The 23,433-nt window shown below is 49.5% G+C and overlaps 2 protein-coding genes across 9 annotated transcripts in view; one reads left to right on the top strand and one right to left on the bottom strand.

Annotated features, from left to right (window-relative positions):
• FCHSD1 (FCH and double SH3 domains 1) overlaps positions 1 to 1,575 on the top strand; it is a 21,245-nt gene extending 19,670 nt beyond the window's left edge. For all 5 annotated transcript variants that reach the window (XM_035103486.3, XM_088675052.1, XM_088675051.1 and 2 more), the window contains one exon: positions 826 to 1,575. In XM_035103486.3, coding sequence (XP_034959377.2) covers positions 826 to 891 — 66 coding nt within the window. In that variant the 3' untranslated portion in view covers positions 892 to 1,575. The remainder of the gene's footprint in view (positions 1 to 825) is intronic.
• Positions 1,571 to 23,433, bottom strand: RELL2 (RELT like 2). Of its 4 annotated transcripts, none has more exons than XM_088675056.1 (8): positions 18,166 to 18,807; positions 17,073 to 17,289; positions 13,637 to 13,702; positions 13,476 to 13,548; positions 12,393 to 12,584; positions 9,200 to 9,749; positions 6,398 to 6,440; positions 1,571 to 2,845 (listed from the first exon to the last, which is right to left on the bottom strand). In XM_088675056.1, exons 2-7 carry the CDS (start codon positions 17,281 to 17,283, stop codon positions 6,399 to 6,401), a joined length of 1,134 nt encoding a protein of 377 aa, XP_088531182.1. In that variant the 5' UTR covers positions 17,284 to 17,289; positions 18,166 to 18,807; the 3' UTR covers positions 1,571 to 2,845; position 6,398. The 4 variants fall into 4 exon arrangements, with proteins under 4 accessions (XP_088531182.1, XP_088531181.1, XP_088531184.1 ...); XM_088675055.1 differs by lacking the exon at positions 18,166 to 18,807 and adding an exon at positions 23,395 to 23,433 and having other exon boundaries at positions 1,573 to 2,845; XM_088675058.1 differs by lacking the exon at positions 18,166 to 18,807 and adding an exon at positions 17,541 to 17,760 and having other exon boundaries at positions 1,573 to 2,845.

Genomic DNA, 23,433 nt, shown 5'->3' with positions numbered 1-23,433 from the left:
ACAGGAGGTAACCAGAGTTTGTCAGTCTTCTGTTGGGAGGGAAGAAAAGTAGAGTGGGAAGATGAAACTTGAGAGGATGATAATTTTTGTATCCCACCCATCTGATAGGCAGCTTCCAAATGAATATACAAAAACACAACACAACATCAAACATTAAAAGCTTCCTGATAGAGGACTGCCTTCAGGTGTCCACTGAAGGTTGTATAATTCTTGATCTCTTTGACATCGGATGGGAGAGAATTCCACAGGGCTGGTGCAACTACCGAGAAGGCCCTCTGCCTGGTTCCCTATAACTGCACTTCTGGCAGTGAGGAAACCTCCAGAAGGCCCTTGGAGGAGGATTTCAGTGTCTGGGCTGAACGATGGGGGTGGAGACACTCCTTTAGGTATATAGGGAAGCCATCTGGGGCTTTAAAGGTCAGCACCAATACTGCCCCCTGTTTGCCAGAAACAGTACTTGTCGAGATTCAGCCTCAATCCATTGACCACCACCCATCCTCCAACCGTCTCCAGACACTCACACAGGACTTTCACTGCCATCACTGGTTCCGATTTAAGCAGTAGGTCGAACTGGCTATCAATCACATACTAGTGGACACCCAGCCCAAACCCCCTGGTGATCTCTCCCAACGGTTTCATATAGATGTTTTTTAAAAATGGGAGATAAAGTGTAACATAAATGTCAGCAATACTCCAGACTCCTTTTGATAGATTTTGAGAAAAACACTAATAGGGTCCTAAGTTTGCCCCTTTGTGGGCATAAGACGCAGTGCAGGAACTTTACACCCTTCAGAAATGCTGCCTTCCCCCAACCTTTCTTTTTAGGTTCGAGCTCCTCCACCTCCACCGTCGAAGGCTCCAGAAGATGACTCGCTGCCCAGCCACGATTAAGTCCACACCTGCCAGGGACTTGGCTTCCCAAGAAGGCTTGAGCGCTTTGGGGGCTGGTGGGCCACAAGCAAATCCGTTTCTGCTTGGCGTTCTTGGGTGCCTCTAGCTGCTTTTGAGCCCGTGCTCACATCTTCCAGCACCAGCAAGCTAGCAGTGGGACGGAGGTGCTGAGAGGAGGATTGCTGCTGCTGCTGCTGCTGCTGCTGCTGCTGCTGCTGCTGCTGCTGCTGCTGCTGCTGCTGCTACTGCTGTGATGGGCTACCTCAGGACATGAGTACATGCTCAGATGGATGGACTGCACCAAAATGGGAATGTTGAAAACAAGTGTTTTGTCTTTCTCTCTGCACTGGGGTCGAGCCCTACAGCATAGGACCTAGAAATGGCAAGTTCTGTTGGCCTTTGCCATTCCTCGGACTGCTACTCGAGACAACGCCAAGCATTTCCTTTTTTCCTGTTCTGTGGTTTGAGAATGGGAGCAGGTCTCTCCCTTTGCTTTAAATGCTGCTAGCTAGCATCTGTCTGCACTTTGTCTGTCGGAACTATTGACAACGGCAGGGTCTGCTGCTCTTCTTGTAGCCGGCAGTCCTTTTGCTGTCCCTTGCTGAGTGAGCTGTCGCCTGCGCTGTATCCTTGAGAGGCAATAGATGGGCAGGTATTGACCAAATAAACAGACACCATTCTGCATGTCTTCAGCAACTTTAATAGGGTTAGTTTTTGTTTACACTGTACTTAAACATGAAAAGATGTAGGGAGAAGGTAGAGGTGGCCTTCGGTCATGGCTTAACTAGAACACAGAAGACGAGAAATCACAGGGTCTGGGGGAGTGTTGAGTTGGCTCATTTCCCAAGCCAGGTTCTGGTCTCCTAGCGAGGGGGAAACCCTATCCGGAGCCACAAGAGTCTCCAGGATCTGTGCTGAGCAAAGCAGCCCCCACCCCCACCCCATGCAAGTCCCCACACATACCACATTGAGCCCCACAGCAAAGGGGCTCAGAGTTAGACGCTATTTGGCTGCTTCAAAGAGGATGATGTGGTTAGTAGACACTAGAGCAGGATCTTTGCAAGGGTTTATTCCTTAGGGGGGGAGTGCCTGTTTGTAAATATTGCGGTCCGAGGCAGAATTCACGTTTCCTCTTGTGTAACTGCTGCTCCTGAGTTGTAATTCTAGCTCCTCTGATTGTCTTGTGTGAATGCTGGAAACCAGGGAGGTTACCCTGGGTCCAGCTACCTGCCTAAATGCAGCCCCCGGGGCCACTGTATTCCCTGGTCAGGATGGGAGTGGACACTCAGACTTTAAGCCAGCTAAGCTGAGTCACAGCTACGAGCAGAGCAGGCAATACCAAGGGCCTTCTCCCCTTAGTTCAAAACTCACTCTACCCACGTTGGCCGAGTTCTCTTCCTGCTGTAAGCAGTAGCTGTATTTTATTTTTTTAAACACTAATCGTTCACTCAGACCTGACTGGCATGCAGGAAAATGTGCTATTGCTGAAAGGGCAGCGCCTGGAGCTGGGTGTGGGAAGGATCCTGAGATACAAATCTGGGATTCTTCAAAGCACCACAAGTTGAGCCCCAGCATGGAGAAGAATGGGATTCTTACCAGCTCAGGCATACCGGTGGGTCCCGCCACCCCACCCCACAAGTTGCATGGTTGCACACAGGGGCCTTAGCAAAGCTTTCAACAGAATGAGGTTTCAGCAAGGTAGATAATGCCACAACACGGTCCCGTTCCTGCGCTCTTCTGCTGCTGCTGCGTGAGTAGCTGTTGCAATGGGGATGAGGCTCTTGCCAAGTGTCATAGTTCTACTAGTGGGAGTGGCGCATCCTTGCCAAGCGTGGTGTCGCTCTTCTGGCCCAGGCTTGACTCGTTCTGGCCGCCTAGTTCCTGCAAACCTGGTGTTGGCTCTGTGTGCATCTCTCTGCTTTGCAGCCCGGAACATACATGGAGCAGGCAGGCTCTGAAAGAAAACGTTGAAGGAAGGAGCGTGAGCAGAAACTTCTACCAAAGGCAAAGGATAGTGGTAACTGCCCTCCATCTGGAAGCAGCCGCAGTTCCACTGCAACTTCTCACAAGGGGTTAAAAGGGGCATGAGCTAGTAGTTGCCTCGCTGGCAAATTTTTGCAATGTAAATGTCATCTTCTGCAGTGCTGGACACTGTATTGCCCGAGTCTCTTCCCAGCCCTTTCTCCTAGGAGTCCATAGCCAGCAATTGAGGACTTGTACCTACACAGGTGCTACATTCGGATCATTTAGGACACGGGTGTCAAACACAAGGCCCGGGGGCCAAATCCGGCCCGCCAGACCTCGTCATGTGGCCCGCCGAGCGTCCCAGCCAGCGGGACCCAGCAGCGGGACCTTGCTGCTGAAGCGCCGCGCCAACAAAGCGCCGACAAACAGCTGGGGCCGGGGAAATGCTTTTTGCCCCTGGGTCCCTTCGCGCTCTTTTCTGGCACTGAATCAAGGCGGCGACCCCCCCCCCTTCCCTTTCTTTCTTCCTCTCTCTCATTCTTATTCTTTCTTTCCCTCTCCTTCCTTCCTTCTTTCTCCCTTTCCGTCTTCTCTCCCTCTTTCTTTTTCTTTCCTTCTTTATTCCTTCTTTCCTACTCTTCTTTCTCTCACCTCTTTCCTTCCTCTCTCCCTCCTGCTCCCTCTTTTCTTTCTTTCTTTCTTCCTTCCTTCCTTCCTTTCTTCCTTCCGTCCTTCCCAACTTTCTTCCTCTCCCTCATTATTATTCTTTCTTTCCCTCTACTTCCTTCCTTCTCCCTTTCCGTCTTCTCTCCCTCTTTCTTTTTCTTTCCTTCTTTATTCTCTTCCTTATTTGCTACTCTTCTTTCTCTCCCCTCTTTCCTTCCTTCCTTCCTCTCTCCCTCCCACTGCCTCTTTTCTTCCTTCCTTCCTTCCTTCCTTCCTTCCTTCCTTCCTTCCTTCCTTCCTTCCTTCCTCCTCTCCCTCTCCTCAGAAACATAGGATGCTGCTTTATACTTCTGGCCCTTAAACCCTGGAACCAGGAGAGCAGCTCCATTGAGTCAACCTCAGCCAGTCCCTTTGGTGAAGGGTGGTGGCTCACTGGCAGAACATCTGTCCTGCATGCAGAAGGACCCCAGCATCTCCAGGTACTAGTAGCTCTGCAAAGGTCCTGCATGAAACCCTAGCGAGCCTCCACCACCCAGTGCAGTTACCAAAAATTATTTTTCAATAAATTGTACAATAATTGTACATTTGAATATCTACTTGCCATTATTCTGACTATGTTTCTGCTTTCAGAGCTAGTTATTACTTACATTATTACAAAAAACAGTAATAATTGAATGCAGTGACAATAATTTATGATAATAAAGAGTGGACACATAGTCCTACAGATACAACCGGCCCTTTGAGGGTGACCAAACTGCTGATGCGGCCCCCGATAAATTTGAGTTTGACACCCCTGATTTAGGAGTAGCTTGTATGGCTTGGGGTTATCCCACTCACAGCAGGAGGGGGGGGAGTAGAGGGAGAAGAGATCACAGGGCAAGACTAGAGAAATCTCATCTATGATCTTCTGGCTCAGCAAGTGGAGAATTGCTCTGTAGCGTAGGAGTTGTGGCTTCACTTCCTGCTCCTGACCTCACTGTCTAGAAATATTCTTTCCAGTCTAATGCTAAAAGAAAGCCGTTTCCCTCCTATTTTATGTGGCAATGCTAATCCTGCTCCCTCCCCCCTCCCCAATCCTACTGGCCGGTTCAGTCTTGGCTCCTGTGACCTTGCTTTGTTGTCGCTTCCATTGCTGCTTCTCCAAGTAGATATTTTCTCCCTCACTCCATTGCAATAGGGCTGTTCCCCCCACAGTCATTGTTCCCACGGGGAGACTTGAACCCTTCTCTGGGTGGGGGCGGGCAACATGGGTCTCCCTTTTCTCACACACAGTAAAAAAATTGGCTGCATGTTAGGACTGTGATCCCTTTCCTTGCCCTGCTGTGTCCTCCTGAAATCCCCCCCCCAAAAGAAAGGTTAATGCCCTCTTGCCTCTTGCTATGAACTGATTCCCACTTTTGGTTTGAAATTTCTGTTGCTACCTAGACCACCCCCTTGCTTTCTAGCACCTGAATTTCCATCTCCATGCAGTAGGACTGAACTGCCCCTCTCCTTTTTCTCTCATACTAAGCAGCTCAGAGTCTTTGTTTACTGTGAGATGGCTGTTATAATAATTCATCTTTTTCCGTGTGATCCCCTTCCATTGCAATTAATCAAACACACACACACACACACACACACACACACACACACACCTACACCTGGAAGTGTTACCCTCCAAAAAGCCATATCCCTGTGGTGGGATATGAACCCTTCTTTGGGGCAAATGAGGAGCCTTATAACTTCTCTAGGCTTGCACATACCTCCCAGGGCTGTGGATCTGGCTGGTAGTTTTAACTAAAATGTCACTACTTCTAGGTATGTGTGGAACTGAGCATAAACATGGTAAAAGGGCTGTTCTGCTGCTGTCCACACTGGGGCTGCCAGGGAATGACCCAAGGAGAGCCCTGGATCTTGTGGGTGCAGCCGGCATATGTGCTTATGGGCCCAGTCTGATTAGCTTTGGCACTAGATCTGCTGGAGGAATCACTGTGAACACTTTTTGGCGGGGTGCCGGCCAAACGGGTCAATGGCTATCATCGCAGTGTCCCCAGCACCATTCCTTGCTGAGTGAAGAGTTAGGTGCTTAAAGGGTGAGGAGGTGAATGATGGTGAAAGTTGAGGTCTCCTATGTTCTGCGTAGGTAAAGGTAAAGGGACCCCTGACCATTAGGTCTAGTCATGACCGACTCTGGGGTTGCGCGCTCATCTCGCATTATTGGCCGAGGGAGCCAGCGTATAGTTTCCAGGTCATGTGGCCAGCATGACAAACCCGCTTCTGGCAAACCAGAGCAGCACATGGAAACGCGTTTACCTTCCCGCTGTAGCGGTTCCTATTTATCTCCTTGCATTTTGATGTGCTTTCAAACTGCTAGGTTGGCAGGAGCTGGGACCAAGCAACGGGAGCTCACCCCATCACAGGGATTCGAACCGGCGACCTTCTGATCAGCAAGCCCTAGGCTCAGTGGTTTAACCCACAGCACCACCTGGGTCCCTTGTTCTGCGTAGGTGGAAACCCTAATCTGATACTTCAGGTGTCCCCATAAAGTGTCTGGGCCTGGTGCAGGGATAGCTATCTTCCCCTGGGGAGTAGCAGTAGACTGACAGCCCGTGAAGCTTCCACCTCAGAGCAACGTGGTTCAGATTGCTCTGGTGCCTGAGGAGGACAAAGAGAAGCCCAGAGAGCAGCAGTCCCCGTCTGGTTTCCGTGTGCCAAAGAATCCCGCCATCTCTTGCCAATCCAGTCAAAGCAGAGCTACTCCCGCCCAACCTCCACATTACATACTTTGTCAGGCAGCCTGGTCTCCCCCCCCCCCCCAGCCTAACGTTGGGAGCGGCTTTGTGGCGACACTCAAACCCTCAGTCCCAGCTGTTGACAAGCAGAGCGTGGAACTTACGTCACATGGATACTCCTGGGTCTTGCACCACCAGCCTCTGCTCCTGGGAGAAAAGAGGCAAGAAACAAGCAGGGAAAGGGTCACACCAACATCTTAATGTTACTAGAAACCCCAGAAACCCCCACAACGTGGCACCTAAGGAGTGGGGCAAGAGTGGCAAAGTGGCTCCTAGGGGTCCTGGAAGAACACCTGGGGGTCCCTATACTGGCTAGGATTTGGCCAGGTGGTCTATGCCAACAATAGCAGGGGGTGGGAACTAGGTAGGCCGTATGAGTGGGAGAGATGCCAGTCCCCAGAATGGGGGGCATAGGTGCCAACTCCCTGGGGCCCTGCGTGCCTGAGCACCCACAAAATTCCCCATGAAGGGGCCGGGCACCCACAAATTTTGGTGCTAGGGCCATGCATGCTGCATGGCACCCATGGCCCCGGGCACCCATAGCCGCGGGGCCAAGCTGGCATTCCCGATGGTGGGCACTGGTGCCAGGATCATGGCTCTTCCTAAGCATGTGAAAAACCCCAAGGAGATTTACAGGTAGGAGCTAATTGGCACTCAATGAAGCCTTACGAGGTAGAGATGGGATTAGAGAGCTTCAGCAATGATTCTATAAAAAGGCCAGTCGGGGAGGGAAGTGGAATCCAGTCTAAGGACCATTTTACATGTGACAGTTTTAATGGGCACTGCAGACTCATAATGTGCATGATGTGCTAAAAGGTTTGTCTTCTTTTTAAAAAATTAATGTATACCAGGAAAGCACATCTTAAAATAATATGAGTTTATGGGCCTGTTCTACCATTAGGTAGGCTGAGGTGGCACATCTCAGATATGGGGCATTATTAAAAGGTAGCAACCTGCCAATTAATAATTTACTAATAATGTTATTTACTACTGCCAGGGAGGTTATATTTATAATTTGCTGTTTCAAGCGCTAAAATAACTTGGACTGTCTCTAAGTGGTATGCAATTCAAAATTATGGTTTCAGCAGGTAGCATCCTGTCTATATAAAACTCTATGCTCCATCTCCTCCACCTACTAAATTCTTTCTGTCAAACCAAGAAAATGTTGGATATGTAATAATGCCAGTGTAAATGGGGTAAGAGGTTACACACCAAGAACAAACATGAATAATAAGCAATAATAATATACCAGATATTTGAGTGTCCTATTTCAAATAGTATGCAATCTTTCATTTCTGCCACTTCAGAGATAGATTGGTTTCTACATCTTTTGACCTCGTAACCCTCCATGGATATTCTGAATATAAATGTTACTGCTTCCAAGCTGATTTCAGCTGGTATGTTATTTTCCTGAATATAGTTGCATTCCATCATTTAACCACAACAAGGCAGCTATCCTAGAAATTATTAAAATAATACTTGTGAATTTGTACCGCTTTTACCCAAGCATTCTGTAAAGGGTGCCTCTCCTGCCTCCCTGGCCCGCATTTCACGATTACAATGACGTTTGAAGCAAAAACACTTCATTTCATCAGCATTTGCCTGCTTTTGGCAGTAAGCAACAGCTCAAACACTTATTTCCTCTCCTCCTTGCTGTTGTATCACACCTGAACTCATTACAGTCCTGTACCTTCCTAGTTTTATCCTTTTATTTTAAAAAAAATGTGTTGATGTTCATGGAACTAAAATTCTTAGTGCTGTAACATTTGGAAGATTAATGTTCTCCCCAAATCTACCCTGCACTGGGAAATCTACTTGCAGCTACCTTGCTTCCCTTGTTTTCATCACAGCTCTTCCCTTTTGAGAACCCCTGATTAGTACAGACACAAATAGATTTGGGGTGGTGGCAGGGCCGGCCCTATGGCTAGGCTGGGTGGCGCAGGGCGCCACGGCGCCGGCCCGCCAGGGGGGGCGCCTCGCAGCTGCGCCCACCCGCCCGCCGGCCGCGCTGCCTCGCAGCAGCTCTCTCGGCAGCCGTGCTGTGCGCTGAGCCCGGCCACCCGGCCGCCCGACGCGCTGGAAAATGGGGCGGCGGGGGGATCCGTCGCACCCTGGCGCCAGGGCGCCAGAGGTGCTTAAGACGGCCCTGGGTGGTGGGGCTTCTTAGGATATGTATTGCCCTCTTTTCTGGCAAGATACAGAGCCTCCCTCAGTTCATTTTGTCCCAGAACAATAGTTCAGAGTCAGGCACATGCAGCAGCGTAGCTAGACACTCGGGTGACTGGTGGGGGGTGTGCCCTGCAGCCAGGGGTGGGGCGATCCACCCGTGGGGGCGGGGCAAGCTGAGCCTCTCCGCCGCCTCCCCCTCAGCTGTAGGGCTGCTGAGGGAGAGGCAGTAGGCATGCGCAAGTCCCATGGTGCCGTAAGCCACCACGTCACTCCGAAAAAGTTTTGTGAGCACAACTTTTTTTAAAAAAACACCTCATTTTGTCACCTCCCCCCTTCAGTGAGGACACCCGGGGTGAACCACCCCCCCACGCACACCCCTTCCTCTGTCACTGGGTGCATGTGTCATTAGAGGAGGGAAGGGGAAGAAGGGCTCCCTCTTCTGCAGCGGGAAAACTGTGCTGCACCAGCTTCTGTAGGCACATACACACCTTAATTCTCAGTGCTAGGTACTCTGTGCCCCCTGCTGGGTTTTTGATGCGTGTAAACAGTTACCCACTGGCTGTTTATCCTCCTCCACTCTCTCAAGAGAATCTGTCAATCACAACCCCCTGGCATCAGTTTGGATGTGCTGTGAGGGCTGTACCTGTTAGTCAGCAATGCTCTTAGTAGCCCTGTGCACAGCAAGAGAAATGGGGCGTTCTGTAAGATGAGGAAAGAGAGGACATAACAGTATCTACCTGGAGTTCTGTGCTGTTTGTTGTTCTATTGATCTCGTTTCCTGATATATCTAGTCTGGATGTTGCTTTTTCTGATACATCATTAGCTGCCCTTTGAACACCCTCATCCTCAGAGGCAGCCACACCCTTATCCAGGCTCTCCAGATCCTCTGACCCAAGGCACTTGGGTCCAGTAGAGCAGTTTGTCTCGGACGAATTGCTTGTTGCAGTCCCTAGGAGGCTGGCCTCTTGCAATGAGCAGGGCTTGGGGTTTTCTTTCCTCTCTGGTCCATTCATAGAGGCATCTGAGTTGGCCATTGTGTTCAAGGGGCCTTCTCCTTGAGTGGATTCATCTGCCCATTCTTCCTTGGGCCCCTTTTCACTTTCAAGATCTGCCTGCTGGAGTCCATTTTGCTGAAATTCGCCTGTGTGAACTATTCCATTCTGGGACCCCTCCCATGGGAGTTTCTCGTTGCTGTGGGCTTCCTGGTTTGCATCAGCAGATCCAAGGTCCTGTTTGCTACCAGGGAGAGACTCGTCCTGTTTCTTCCCAATATGGGTGACATGAAATCTGGGTGGGGGGGGGGGGAGATAAAGGAAGCCAGGTGAATCAACAGTGACAAAATCATCCTGTAAGATCCCTCATCATCTGGGTTGCAAGGTCTCCTGACAGAACAGAAAGCAAAACTCTGAGGCATTTGGTTATATTTTTTGTGGATAAGATACTAACCATATCCTACTAGCTACTCTCCGATGCAGAATAGCATACCTTTTCCCTGGATACTTTCAAATAGGTTTATTATTCCTGTATTTTGGTGTCCACTGCTCACTCTCCCCACGGATGCTAGATTAGAAGAGCATGCTAAGGAAAAGGAGCGAACGTTTGAATGGGGAGAAAAAGCTGAGCCCTGTGGAAACCAGTTAGGGAGCCCTTTCCCACATACCGTATTTTTCACTCCATAAGATGCACTTTTTTCCTCCTTAAAAGTAAGAGGAGATTCTGTGCGTCTTATGGAGCGAATGTGTGGTCCCTGGAGGTGAGTTGCCCAGGGGCTAAAGGCAGATCGTGCTTTTTCTTTCTTTCTTTTTTTGAGAAAGAGCTAAAGGCTAACAAGAGGGGGAAAGAAAGGAACCCGCTCAGCAGCTGATTGCAAGAGATCGGGGAGGGAGATAAGAGAGCTAGCTCCCTTCCCGGCCCCTTGCCTAGGCCTCAGTTGTTGTCTGCAGGGGGAGACATGTGACTGGCTGATTAGATTATCTGTCTGGAAACTGTAGAAATGGGTCCCTTGCCTAGAAAAGCTGCAGAACTGTGAGTTGAACCCCATAAAAACAGGATGTTTTCCCCTTTGCAAGGAAACTCAGCAACTTTGAGCTGATCCTAAAAAATTGAGCTTTCCCCCTTTGCAAAAAAGATGCACAACTCTGAGCTGACCCCCTCCCCCAAAACGGGCCTTTTCCCTTTTGCAAAAAAGCTGCACAACTTTGAACTGATCATCAAAAAAATGGAGCTCCCCCCCTTTGCAAAATAAGCTTCCTCAAATATTTAGGGGGGGGCCAAAGGTACCTAGGCCTCTAGGAGTTGGCTGCTATGCCTAGGACAATTCAAGAAAGCAAAATATTTTTTCTTGTTTTCCTCCTCTAAAAAACTAGGTGCGTCCTATGGTCAGGTGCGTCCTATGGAGCGACAAATGCGGTAATTTAAATCTTTTCCTCAAAGACTCAAGAAAGAAGCTAAAATTGCAACACTTTGAAGTCAAACCATGAGACACTACTCATCAAGCTGATGCTCTGACCCCCTCACTCTTTGTCTTTGATTTGTTTTCATTTTTCACCTTGCAAGTATGCCTAATAAACTTACTGAGAATATAATTACACTCTCTCTTAGGGAGCCAAGGCTTTATAAGAATAATGGCAAATCTCTTCAGTATTGTGAGGCACTGGATGAACCATTGGGCGGTGTCCCATTCAAGGGGTCCTCTACTGTGTCTTTATTAAATACCTCTTATTCAAAACAGATTGGTTTTGGTGTGGAAAGTTTCCTTTTCACCATGTGAGAAATGATGTGTCCTTTTCCCTTTTGTTGCTGCTTTTTGTATGCCTGGCCCTGCAATTCCGTGGCCCCTGGAAGGCCAAGAATTCTAACCTTGGAGAGGGAGATCTGGTGCTGGATTCCCACCAACTCACCATTCTGGAAACTTCTTTAGTCCTGGTCCTACCAACCTTAGGACCAAAAAGGAGCTGGACCAGGGGACCAGAGGCAGGCTCAGCTTAAAGTATACAACACCTGACCATGTCCTGACATGCTCCCAAAATGGAGATCAAACTATGCTAACTCGGGAGTTGGAGTGTCTCAATTCCCACCCCAGCATAGCAATTATTTATATCTGCTGCCTTTCAGCACATCTTCAGGAAGAGAGACGGTGAAGGAGTAAACCCTACAAAAAGCTGTCGTGGATTCCCTAAGGAGGTTGGGTGGCATCTTGTATGCCTCCTTCTGGCAACTCTTGCAGCCAAGCTGGTGCCAAATGTATTGCTCTGTTTTCCTTTGAACCACATCAGCAAGGCTGGGGGGGGGGGTGGTCCTTGTAATCTGGGCAGCCCAGGACCTCCAGACACATTGCACAGGCTTGAGCCCCAGAGAGGTCACTTTGGTGCTGCAAACGCAGCAAAGACAATGCAGGGGCCAGCAGTTATTGGGGGGGGGGGATATCTCTCCCATATCAGTCTCTACAGCCACAGCAGGCGCTGCAACTTTCCAAGAGTTTGGCCTTACCCCCAAAGTTACACTCCTCCATTGTCTCCTGAGAGAGACAGGTGCCAACAACAACATAGTTGTTTGAATCTTTCCAAGATGAGCCAGTCATTTTTATTATTATTTTGCATTGTTTTATGGTATGTTTTATTGCACTCACACCTTTCATTGTACCAGTGACTTAATATTTTATTTGAGGGTGCAGTCTACAATATACAAATAACTTTTTTAAATTAAAAAACAACAACCCGTTTGTTAGCAGAGGGGAAATGTAAAAACACCTTGCTCCTGCCCTGCCACCTGCTATGGTGAATGCCTTCTCCCAACCGAAGGATTGCAAAGTGCATTTCTTCTGCTCCCTTTACAATGATTTCCAAGATGTTGTATTATGTTTTTATGCTGAAATCTAGTAAAATGAAGGATGGCATGGAAATAAAGAAAGACCTGTCTCTTGATAAATACCTGCCCACAGAGAAGACCGTGGTCTCCCCAGGGTGCATCTTGCCCTTGCCCTCCTTGGACCGGCCCTGGCGATGCAGCGGGTGCCTCTTTTTCCTACTGCAGTGAATGCAAGGTGCTTGCGTTGAGCCCAAGTGCACCGTGTGGTGATGGGGCAGGCCAGCATCTTGGCTGTTGCGATGTGGGCAGAGGCTGCTGGAGAAAAGAGAACAGAAAGCGAATTGCCACAACAGTCATTGAACTCGGAACATCATTGTCCCAAACCACTCAATCTAAACAGAAGGATGGAACCCTCAAGACGCGACCAGCACATTACCATGAGACAAGCACGAGAGGTTCTGAGATCCACACGGACAAATGTGACCCACAGAGTTCAATCTACCAGGAAGTTCTCCTAAGGAAGCCCCACTGAAATAAATGTGAGCAGTACAAACAAAAAAAAACCACAATACAAAAGATATAAAGGTAAAGGACCCCTGGATGGTTAAGTTCAGTCAAAGGTGACTATGGGGTGCGGCACTCATCTCACTTAAGGCTGAGGGAACTGGTCTTTGTCCACAGACAGCTTTCCGGGTCATGTGGCCAGCAGGACTAAACCTCTTGTGGCACAACAGAACACCATGACGGAAACCAGAGTACACAGAAATGCCGTTTACCTTCTTGCCACAATGCTACCTATTTATCTACTTGCACTGATGTGCTTTCGAACTGCTAGGTTGGCAGAAGCTGGGAACAGAGCAAAGGGAGCGCACCACTGTTGAGCAGTTTTGAACCGCCAACCTCGGTGGTTTAGACTACAGCCAAGGCTTGGTGGTTTAGACCACAGCGCTACCCGCATCCACCACAATAGAATCCCAGCATGGACTGGGGAGGGAAAACCCCATTTGGTTTTTCTGCCTCAGGAACCAAAAACAACCTGAACTGTAATTAAATGTTGCGGGAGCCATATGAACTTTAGGGAGTCAGGCCTGAGCTTCCCCTTTGCCCTTTTCTAGCACAGAGACAAGGGCTTTAATCTCTCCATCTCTTCCTCACTGACAGCTGATCTCTAGCCCAGACTATGGTGCACCTGGACCCTGTCCTCACCTGGGCACAGGGACCGGCAGTGGGAGATCAACGTCACCATCTCCCAGCATTTCCTTCAGGACTTCCACATTTGCTAACAAAGGAGAGAAAGAAGAAATGTGTCACAGCAAGATCCTCATGCACAGGGACTTCCCAACCGTTAAACCAAGGTTAAGCCTTACCTTCATTCTGAATGATGCACTTCACTATCTTCTCTACAGTGTCCTCATTCAGCTCCTCATCTTCATCTGAAATGAAAAGATATGGCAGTGATAGAAGAAACAGAGGAACTCTCCATACAGCATCAAAAACCCTGAAATGCTCAAGGAACAGCTAGCCCCATGCTTCTGCAAAAGTGACCTGGGAAGCTGTTCTCTCTAACAGAAGTGTGCAAACAGAAGCGGGGGCCCAGCTGTTACTGCAGCTTCCCAGGAGGTGAGGTACTATCAAGAAGGAGAGGCAAGGGGGCAGGAGGTCGGCATAGTGCAAACCATCAACGGAACCAACCTTATACCCAGCTGGTGCATTTACACTGTGCCAATCTCCCTGGTGCCTTGCTCCCTCTGCCCTGGCAAGCAACAGTGAATTAGGAAGCTAACCTAGCAGCCCTGTCCCACCTAACAAGCCACTGGTGTGGGGAGACCTGTGGCCACAAGCAGCCCTTGGCCTGATTTCATGCAGGGGCAAGGAGACACAGAGAAAACGAGCTTCTCTACACCATTTGTGGCTCCGTCGCTCCCTGCCATTGCCACATGTGGCCTCTGACCAGGGCCAGCCCGAGACATTTTGGCACCTAAAGTGAGCCACAAAATGGTGTGCATGCCCCTGCCATGGAACAAGGGTGGGGAGAGAGCAGCAGGGCCTCCTATTCGCCAAGAGGCTTCTGTAGAGGCAACATGGGGGGGGGGGGCTGCTGAGGAGATGCAGATCTGGCCTCCAGCATGTGCTGCAGCTGCAGTGGCAGGAGGTGATGCATTCCATGCAAGCCAAATATGCTGCCCCTGTGGATCCTGCCGTCTGAGGTGGTTGCTTCACCTTGCTGGCCCTGCCCCTGACAGATTAGCCCTGCAGGAATGTGATCCTCAACAGAGAAAAGGTTCCCCAGCCCTGCTCTAGCAGATCACATAGCAGCGCAGTCTGCCCGTAATCATCCTGATATAATTTGACTTAAATCTCCCAAACTAAGGGGTGCCATTCAAAGAAGCCAGTCACTTCCCCACACATTTCAGTCCCTGTGTTTATTCCTCAGGAATACCTGTATTTCTTGGCAACCCACTGCTTCTACACAATGTGGCAATTGTTAGAAACAATTACTTATAAAGATGAATATCTATCTTAAATGTTGCCTCTTCTTTGCAATCTAAATTCGATGGAAGTCATGCACAAACTCTTGGAACTTTGCAATCCCAGACACCTGACATCTCTCTAGTACAATGTAGAACTGCTAAGCCAAGCCTGTAGAGATTGTATAAAAGCAGCTCAATAATTGTGTGTTTCTACTTGATAAATGGAAAACGGCCATTTACAAAAGACAAAACTCTGTAGCAAGGTTAAGGCTGCCACAATGCCCTTCAGAACAAGGGAGCTGCAGTCTTTTTGATGCCAGTCTGCAGCACAAGAAGTGCAGGGAAATTTGGGTTCAAATCCCCTCTAGGGCAAGTCACAATTTCTCATTCTAGCCCACTTTATAGCTTTGTTGTGAGGATAAATTCATGTGTGCCACCTGAGCTCTTTAGGGCGAAAGCAGAATGCAACCTTGATGAAAAACTAATAAAAACTAACTACTACAGTTTTTCTTTTTCTTTCCCTGCTCATCTTTCCCTATCCTACCTCCCTCCTCACATTTGGAAAAAACAGCAGAAATGTGGCCCCAAAATGCCCATAGCTGCATCACATAAAATGAGGCTCAGGCCGCAATCACAGGCAAGTCTGAGGGACATAATAGCCAAGAGCACGCATCAAATTTTCAGACATCCCATTACAAGGACATCCCTGCTTTCAGCTATGCCCATTGGAACATCCTGCTTTCAGGTGTGGCTGGTACCCACTGATTGGTCAGGTGGAAGGCAGGGACTCAAGCAGGAGGCGGAGCCAGTGCCAATGACAGGCAGAGCCAACTCCCTCTAATTTTGTCCCGCCCTCTTCCCTACTGAGTCCCACAAGGGCAGCACTGAGCCATGGGAGGAGGAAGCCAACAGGCAGTGCCTGCCTCCTGGACAGGATGCAAGAAAGGCAGGCAGGTTGGGGCTGGTTGAGGGCAGACTGAGGTCTATGGTGCAGTGCTCCCATTTGTCCTAATGGAGCAGCCTCCACTTCCTCCTTCCAACTTTAGTTGAAATTGTACGGAAAGAGCTTTGCTGTAGCTGCCAGAAAAGGCAGTATTTTTCTTCTGTTGTTGTTGCCCTCCATCCCACCTAGATTCAGAGTCCTAAATATTATTTGCCACCCAATTCAAGAAAACCATTGTGGTGGAGCGACCCGGGTTCAAGTCCTCACTCAGTCATGAAGGACACTGGCTGATTTGGGGCGAGTCTTCTAGCCTCTCACCTACTTCACAAGGTTGCTTGGGGGGAATAGACTGATGCAGGGAAAGATCACTCTGAGCTCCTTGAACAAAGGTAGGATAAAATAATGAAAACCGCTCACACCCATCTAAGTTCAGATGCCACTAATTCTAGCATGCAGTCCACCGTGATATTCTGGTCCCATTTGCCTATGTGTTTCAGTTGATTTGGCATGAGGCTTGGACAAAATGCTTGGAGAAGTATGGTCGTCTCTCACTGGCTTATTAAACCCTTGGTCTTCATAAAATCATAGAGTTGGAAGGGACAGCGAGGGACATCAAGTGCAGGACTCTTCATGCCCAACATGGGGCTCGAACCAAAGACCCTGATATTAATAGTCTCGTGCTCTTACCAACTGTCCTCTGTGCATAAATTCTAGCAGCAGAGGGATGACTATCCATTTGGCTATGGTTCAGCAGGGATTTGAACCAAGAGACTCAACCCCTTGCCTGGACCTAGTATTTGCTGGCATTATTCCAAGGCTACAGTTTCGCAAATTATTAAATATGAGCTATTAGCTCCAATTTAGCGAGGTGACTTTAAGCAACGTGCAAATTAGCTGCAAAGTTGGTGAAGAGGGAAAGGAGACCAGTAACGTTTTTGCTTAGATCCGGAAATTTCAGCTCAGATCTGGGTCAGTCCTATCGAACACAGCAATATTTGTTCCTGAGACTGGGCTGTATGATTGGTGAAAGCGAAGCTGAGCAGAGCAAAGCCAACGTCACAAAACCTAAAGGGATGGGAGCTGTCAAGACGGATGAAGCGGCTGCTCCGAAAGCCACCAGCAGCCCACTTTAATCCCTCCAGCAAATTGCACCCGCAGAATTTAGGCTGGTGGGGTAAAATAGTGATGCTTTTTTAAATGTAGAGTTCTCTCTATGCCTCCTTCTCCAACACATCATTTGCTAATCCAGGGCTGGCGAGTGGCGAACTCTTGGTCTTGAAGGAACACCGCTTTGCGCCTGCGGGTGGCGGGGAGCTTGGGGCTGAGAAAGAAAGAAAGAAGACCCCCGCTCGCTTGCTTTCCTTCTCGGCTCCCTCCCCCATTACTCACCATCTTTCAGCTGGGTCAGAGACTCCTTGTTATCAGAGTCGAGCTCATCCCGGAATGTCCGGCAGCGGTAGCCCTTCTTCTTCAGGACGTGGCAAATGAGGAATCCCACGAGTCCCATGACGAAGAAGACCAGGACCAGCAGGAACAGCATGGAAACGCTGTGCTCGTGGTCGGCATCGTCCTCCCCCTCGTCGTTGCTGTGCTCCGACATTCGGATCTGCGAGAGAGGGAGCGCGCATGGCTCAGGGGGGCCCGCAGGCGCCCACGTGCCTCGTTGCCCACCCAGGCCGGTTGCGCCAAGGTCAGGTGCCCTGCTGGGCAGGTACCGGGGCTCAGCTCCCTGTTTCCTGGGCTCCCCCACCAATCGGAAAGCACCCCTCTGGTGAGAAGCCTTACTGAGGGGTTGCGGAAAGTTTATCAGGGGAGGTTTCGCTTGACTTCCAGAAAGAGGTTCCTGGGGATTTTTACCAAGGATCTTTCGCAGCCATCTGCCTCAGAAGTCAGGCACAAGGACGAGCAGTCCAAGGGCAAAGATTCTCAGCCAGATGCCCGGGAGAGAGGAGATGCTGCTGCTTCCCTAGGAAACGTCCTGCTTCCATTTTGAGATGCTTTGACTTGAGAAATGCGTTTCCTCATGCCTCGCGTTTCTGCCTTGGCGGTTCCCTGACCAGAGCCCTGCTTCTCCCTCCCTCCCTCCCTCCTTCCCCTACTAGAGGTTTTCCAAGGACACGGCGCCAGCCTTTGCGAGCGCGCGGCCGCCCTCTCCGCCGCTCTCGGCGGGAGGAAGCATCCCCCGTCCCGTCTCTCTCGCTCAATCTGTCTGTCTTTGTCTCTTTCCACCTCCGCGGCTGGGCTGGAGGATGCTTCTCAAGGACACGGCCGGTGCCGCACTCCTGCCGTTGCCTCTGCAGCACAAACCTCGCTCCGGAGAGGCGCGACGGCTCCCTCCCTGCTCCTGCTCCTCTTCCTCCTGTGCAAACACCTTTCCCCACCCCCATCACCCCCCTTTCCCCACCCCCATCACCCCCCGCCCCTGGCCGCTCCCCTCGTCCTGCTTCTCGGTTTCCCGGCACTGCAGGTCCGAAATACTCACGGCCGACAAGGAGGCTCTCCTCCCCGGACGCCTAAGTCAGCGCTTCAGCGGAGCGCATTCCGGCTGCCGCAGCAGCGACCAAGCAGGTTCCGCAGCTGCTCGCCAGGCGCCCCCCAGCTGGCCGCGCACCTTCCGCGCGCGCAGGAGCCCGGAGCATCGCGCGCACCTTCCTGGCGAGGTGCGCGCCAGCCGGGCCTTCCCGGAATCCGCATGGGCTTCAGCTTCCTCCCAAGAGCGTTCTAGAGCCGGGCGGGCGAATCCTTCTCTCCGGGCCACTAGGCGCTGCTACCCCCTCCGCTCCCTTGGACGGCGCGGGCGCCTCCAGCGGGCGAAGCAGCGACGCGCTGCCGCCGCCTCGGCGCGCACCTGAAGCGCCCTTCTTCCCGCGAGGCTGTCCCTTCTGCCTCCCGTCTCCTAGCAACTCCGAAGCCGGGTACCGCTCGCAGCATCCCTGACGCCTGTCTGGCAAGCCGCGCACACGGCGGGCTGCTGCTGCCCTTCAGCACAAGGGCTCGACTATGCCTCTCGGGTTCCCCACAACCTCTCCAAAAATCTCTCAGGCAGAAACCGGGTGGGGCCCGGGGAGAGGCTGAGAGAGCACCGTCTGGGGGCCGAGAGGGAGGCAGCAGCTGCCAAAGCCCCTCCAGGAGACATTTCGCACAGACTTTGGAGGGATGGCCGCAGAGCTGGCAAAAAGTAGGGAAGGCCTGTCACCATTCCGAGGTTCGGCATCAGGCTCAGTAACTGGAAAGCTTTCCAGCCCCTGTTAAGGCCAATTCTGGGTTGGATCATATCAGACTGCTGGTGGGTGCTCTAACCCAGGCATAGGCAAACTCGGCCCTCCAGATCTTTTGGGACTACAACTCCCATCATCCCTAGCTAACAGGACCCAGTGGTCAGGGATTATGGGAATTGTAGTCCAAAGACATATGGAGGACTGAGTTTGCCTATGCCTGCGGTAAGCAAATGAAAGCCACTCTGCATGGAAAGTTGCATAAAAAATGTTGTAGTGTTTCTTGTCTTATTCCTTTCTAAAAGTAAATAAAAATAATTTTTATAATAAAAAAAGGAAATTACCCTGTCAGGTCCAGGGGCAAGGACTCTGATCCAGCCTTTTCCCTGGAATGCTAGTTTCCCACAAGGAGGGAAACTGTGTGTTCATATTGCTGCCTTAGAGCACAGCAAAGTGTGTTGTCCCCCACTCACCCAGTGCATTTCTCAACTCATATCAACTTCAACTTCTCAACTTAGACTACTACAATGTGCTCTATGTGAGGCTACCTTTGAAGGTGATCCGGAAACCATAACTAATACAGAATGCGGCAGTTAAGACTGGTGATTGAGAGTGGCCACCGAGGCCATATAACACCTGTCCTGAAAGACCTACATTGGCTCCCAGTACGTTTCCGAGCACAATTCAAAGTGTTGGTGCTGACCTTTAAAGCCCTAAATGCCCTCAGTCCAGTATACCTGAAGGAGTGTCTCCACCCCCATCATTCAGCCCAAACACTGAGGTCCAGCGCTGAGGGCCTTCTGGCGGTTCCCTCACTGCGAGAAGCCAAGTTGCAGGGAACTAGGCAGAGGGTCTTCTTGGTAGTGGATGTCAAGGAAATAAACAACTATCTGACTTTTAGAAGACATCATAGGGAAGTTTTTTATGTTTGGTGTTTTATTGTGTTTTTAATATTCTGTTGGGAGCCGTCCAGAGTCGCTGGGGAAACCCAGACAGATGGGTGGGCTATAAATAATAAATTATTATTATTATAACTTCCTACCAGCACAACTTCATTAATGTCAGATTTGTTTTAGTACACACTAGGGGTTGTTAAGGGACACAGGTGGCACTGTGGTCTAAACTACAGAACCTAGGGCTTGCCGATTGGAAGGTCAGCAGTTCGAATCCCTGCAACGGGGTGAGCTCCCATTGCTCAGTCCCTGCTCTTGCCAACCTAGCAGTTTGAAAGCATGTCATAGTGCAGGTAGATAAATAGGTAAGAAGGTAAACAGTGTTTCCGTGCGCTGCTCTGCTTCACCAGAAGTGGCTTACACATGCTGGCCACATGACCCGGAAGCTGTATGCTGGGCTCCCTTGGCCAATAAATTGAGATAAGCACCACAACCCCAGAGTCGTCCACGGCTGGACCTAATGGCCGGGGGTCCCTTTACCTTTACCTTACGGGTTGTTAATGAAACAGGGATAACTTGTCTAGAGACAAAATAAGAATGGCTTAATGACTCCAGTTGTTGTCAAGCTGCTTTGAGAAACACATCAAACAGAAGTACTTTATAAAAAAAACTGCTGGATACATATGCATTTTGGATAACTTTGTGAACACAGATTTAAAAGTCCACACTTGAAAATGCAGGGAGAGCACAGTAAACAGGTGTGTGGAGACAGTCACAGATTTGGGGAGCAATCCCTCAAGCACCTGGTGTAAAGCAAACTGGTGCAATTTATGCTAATGTAAAGTTACATCAGATCCAAACTCCTTCAACAGCACAGCTGCTTCCCTGCCTAAGCCTGGAAGAGGGAAAACAAGCTTTTAAAATAGTATTCTATCCAAAGTTTCCAAGCTGAATTGGCTAAGCATCCAGCCTAGACCCCCTTCCTCCTGGCAAGCTCTCTAAACTGGCCTCAGCTGAAGCAGCTTTGGCTCCACTGGCTGAGCCCCAGCTGAACCAGGGTTGATTGATTGATTTACTTATCTGCAACTTTTCAATCATGAACTGTGCCCAAAGCGCCTTACAGCAAACATTCAGAGCACTGCAAATTCAAACATATAAAATACAGAACATGCCAGTAAATTCAAAAATGACAAAAATCGACCATTTGGCAAACAGAATAAATTCAACATTACAAGACAAAAAAAATGCTATTCACTTATTAGGTACATAACAAGAGTCAACCAACAATAAAGTTTCTGGTACTGGTCTTGCTGCACTCCAAGGAGCCTGCACTCCAAAATGCACTTTGGGGGAGCAACTTATGCCGGCAAACCTTCTGCTGAGGTGGGTTTGGGAACTTAATGCTGACTAAGCCAGAGATCTGATGCATCCTAAGCGGCTCCTCCAATGGATCTTGCCATATAGGGAATGCTCCTTTAAAGGAGGAACATTCAGTTATATGAGCCCTCACCAGAATCCACACTGTATGCGCTAATTGGCTGACCAATGGTGATATATCTGTGTTAACACCTTGTTACTGTGAGTGGCCCTTTGTGCAAGTCCAAAAATATGGACATTGTGAGCCCTCAGGCGAAACATTTGTGTGTCCACTTCTCACTTCAGTGGGCTCAAACAGGCTGTCATTGCCCTCAGCTGTTGCTGCTGCTTTCCATCAACACTGCTGACTGCTCATTTGCCAGCAAGAGAGCTGGAGGTGAAGGAGAGAGGAGGCAATAGCAGCTCCTTCTCTACTTCTGCACCATCATAGTTCTTCTGATTCTGGGACAGAGGGAAGTGGGGACGATGACTAGCGAAGGGTGGAAATAGTAAGGAAGGGAAGCAGTAGAAAGGGGATACGGGGTTGTTGACATTGGTGCCCGTGTAGAAGTGTGGGACCCAGCAAGGGCCTGACCACATCAACCCCTGAATCTTTTCTCCTTTTTCTCTTTTTCTCATCACCAGTCTTCTCCAGAAACCTTTTAAATTGATAACTGGAGTCACACAAACAATATTTTGTGTGTTTAGCTGAGTGCAATGCTAAACACACAAAATATTGAGCTTTAAAGCCCTAAACGGCCTCAGTCCAGTATACCTGAAGGAGCGTCTCCACCCCCATCGTTCTGCCCGGACACTGAGGTCCAGTGCCGAGGGCCTTCTGGCGGTTCCCTCGCTAGGAGAAGCCAAGTTACAGGGAACCAGGCAGAGGGCCTTCTCGGTAGTGGCACCCACCCTGTGGAATGCCCTCCCACTAGAGGTCAAAGAGAACAACAATTACCAGACCTTTAGAAGGCATCTCAAGGCAGCCCTGTTTAGGGAAGCTTTTAATGTTTGATGGATTTCTGTATTTTAGTGTTTTGTTGGAAGCTGCCCAGAGTGGCTGGGGGAACCCGGCCAGATGGGCGGGGTATAAATAATAAATTATTATTATTATTATTATTATTATTATTATTATTATTATTATTATTATTATTACCATTTGCTGAGCAGAGGGCACCCCTTCCCACCCCCAAACACCTTCTTTTCCCCAAGCACCAGAACTCTCCATGGGATCCTCCTGCACATGAATTGTCACATGGTGGTCTCCCCTCCCCCCCCCACCTTTGGCTTTTTATCGATATAGGACTTGTAAAGTCAGGAGGAGATTGTGAGGTAGTAAGAGCAGCATTAGGTTCTCCAAAGAAGAGCCATGATTGGCTAAAGCCAGCCTTGGAGTAACACTCAATACATGCAATGACTTCTGATGATGTTTACACAGGCATAAGGCCTCTTTGTGCCAATAACCACCAGTGGTGCAATCTGAAATCTGTTATATACAGGTATGTATCTCACAGGATAAAGTATGTGGAATACTTCCTACACTCTGTCTCAAACACTTAAACACTAGAGGGGCTTTCTTAGCATGCCCAGTTTTTTCTCTGCTTCCCCATCTGTTTTTTTTTTTAATTAAAAAAGCAAACTTTCAATAAGAAGGTGTGTTCTGGAAAACTCAAGTGGCTTACCCCTCACTATTTTGCCATTTCAGTTGGTCCTTGTTGGCATCTGTCTGTCTTGAGAGACAATAGAGTGTGCCTTCCCATAACACACTATGCATATTAGGTAAAGGTAAAGGGACCCTGACCATTCTCTGGGATTGCAGCGCTCATCTCACTTTACTGGCCAAGGGAGCCAGCGTACAGCTTCCAGGTCATGTGGCCAGCATGACAAAGCTGCTTCTGGTGAACCAGAACAGCACGCGGAAACACCGTTTACCTTCCTGCTGTAGCGGTACCTATTTTTCTACTTGCACTTTGACGTGCTTTCGAACTGCTGGGTTGGCAGGAGCAGGGACGGAGCAACGGGAGCTCACCCCGTTGCAGGGATTCAAACCGCCAACCTTCTGATTAGCAAGCCCTAGGCTCTGTGGTTTAGACCACAGCACCACCCACGTCACACTATGCACATTAGTTGGTCCTAATAATTCTATTCTCCTACAGATATTACTGGATTTTTTTCTAATGGTAAATGGCTACTATTTATCTGTCTATGAAAGAAAGATGTTTATTTGAAAAGGGAATATATTCTTACCTCTTTTCCTGCTAGGGTAAATGCAACAGTTGGCCCCAT

Source organism: Zootoca vivipara, chromosome 8 (genome assembly GCF_965207765.1).
Source record: "Zootoca vivipara chromosome 8, rZooViv2.hap1.1, whole genome shotgun sequence".
NCBI classification, from domain to species: Eukaryota; Metazoa; Chordata; class Lepidosauria; order Squamata; family Lacertidae; genus Zootoca; species Zootoca vivipara.
This window is presented reverse-complemented; position numbering and strand designations above follow the sequence as displayed.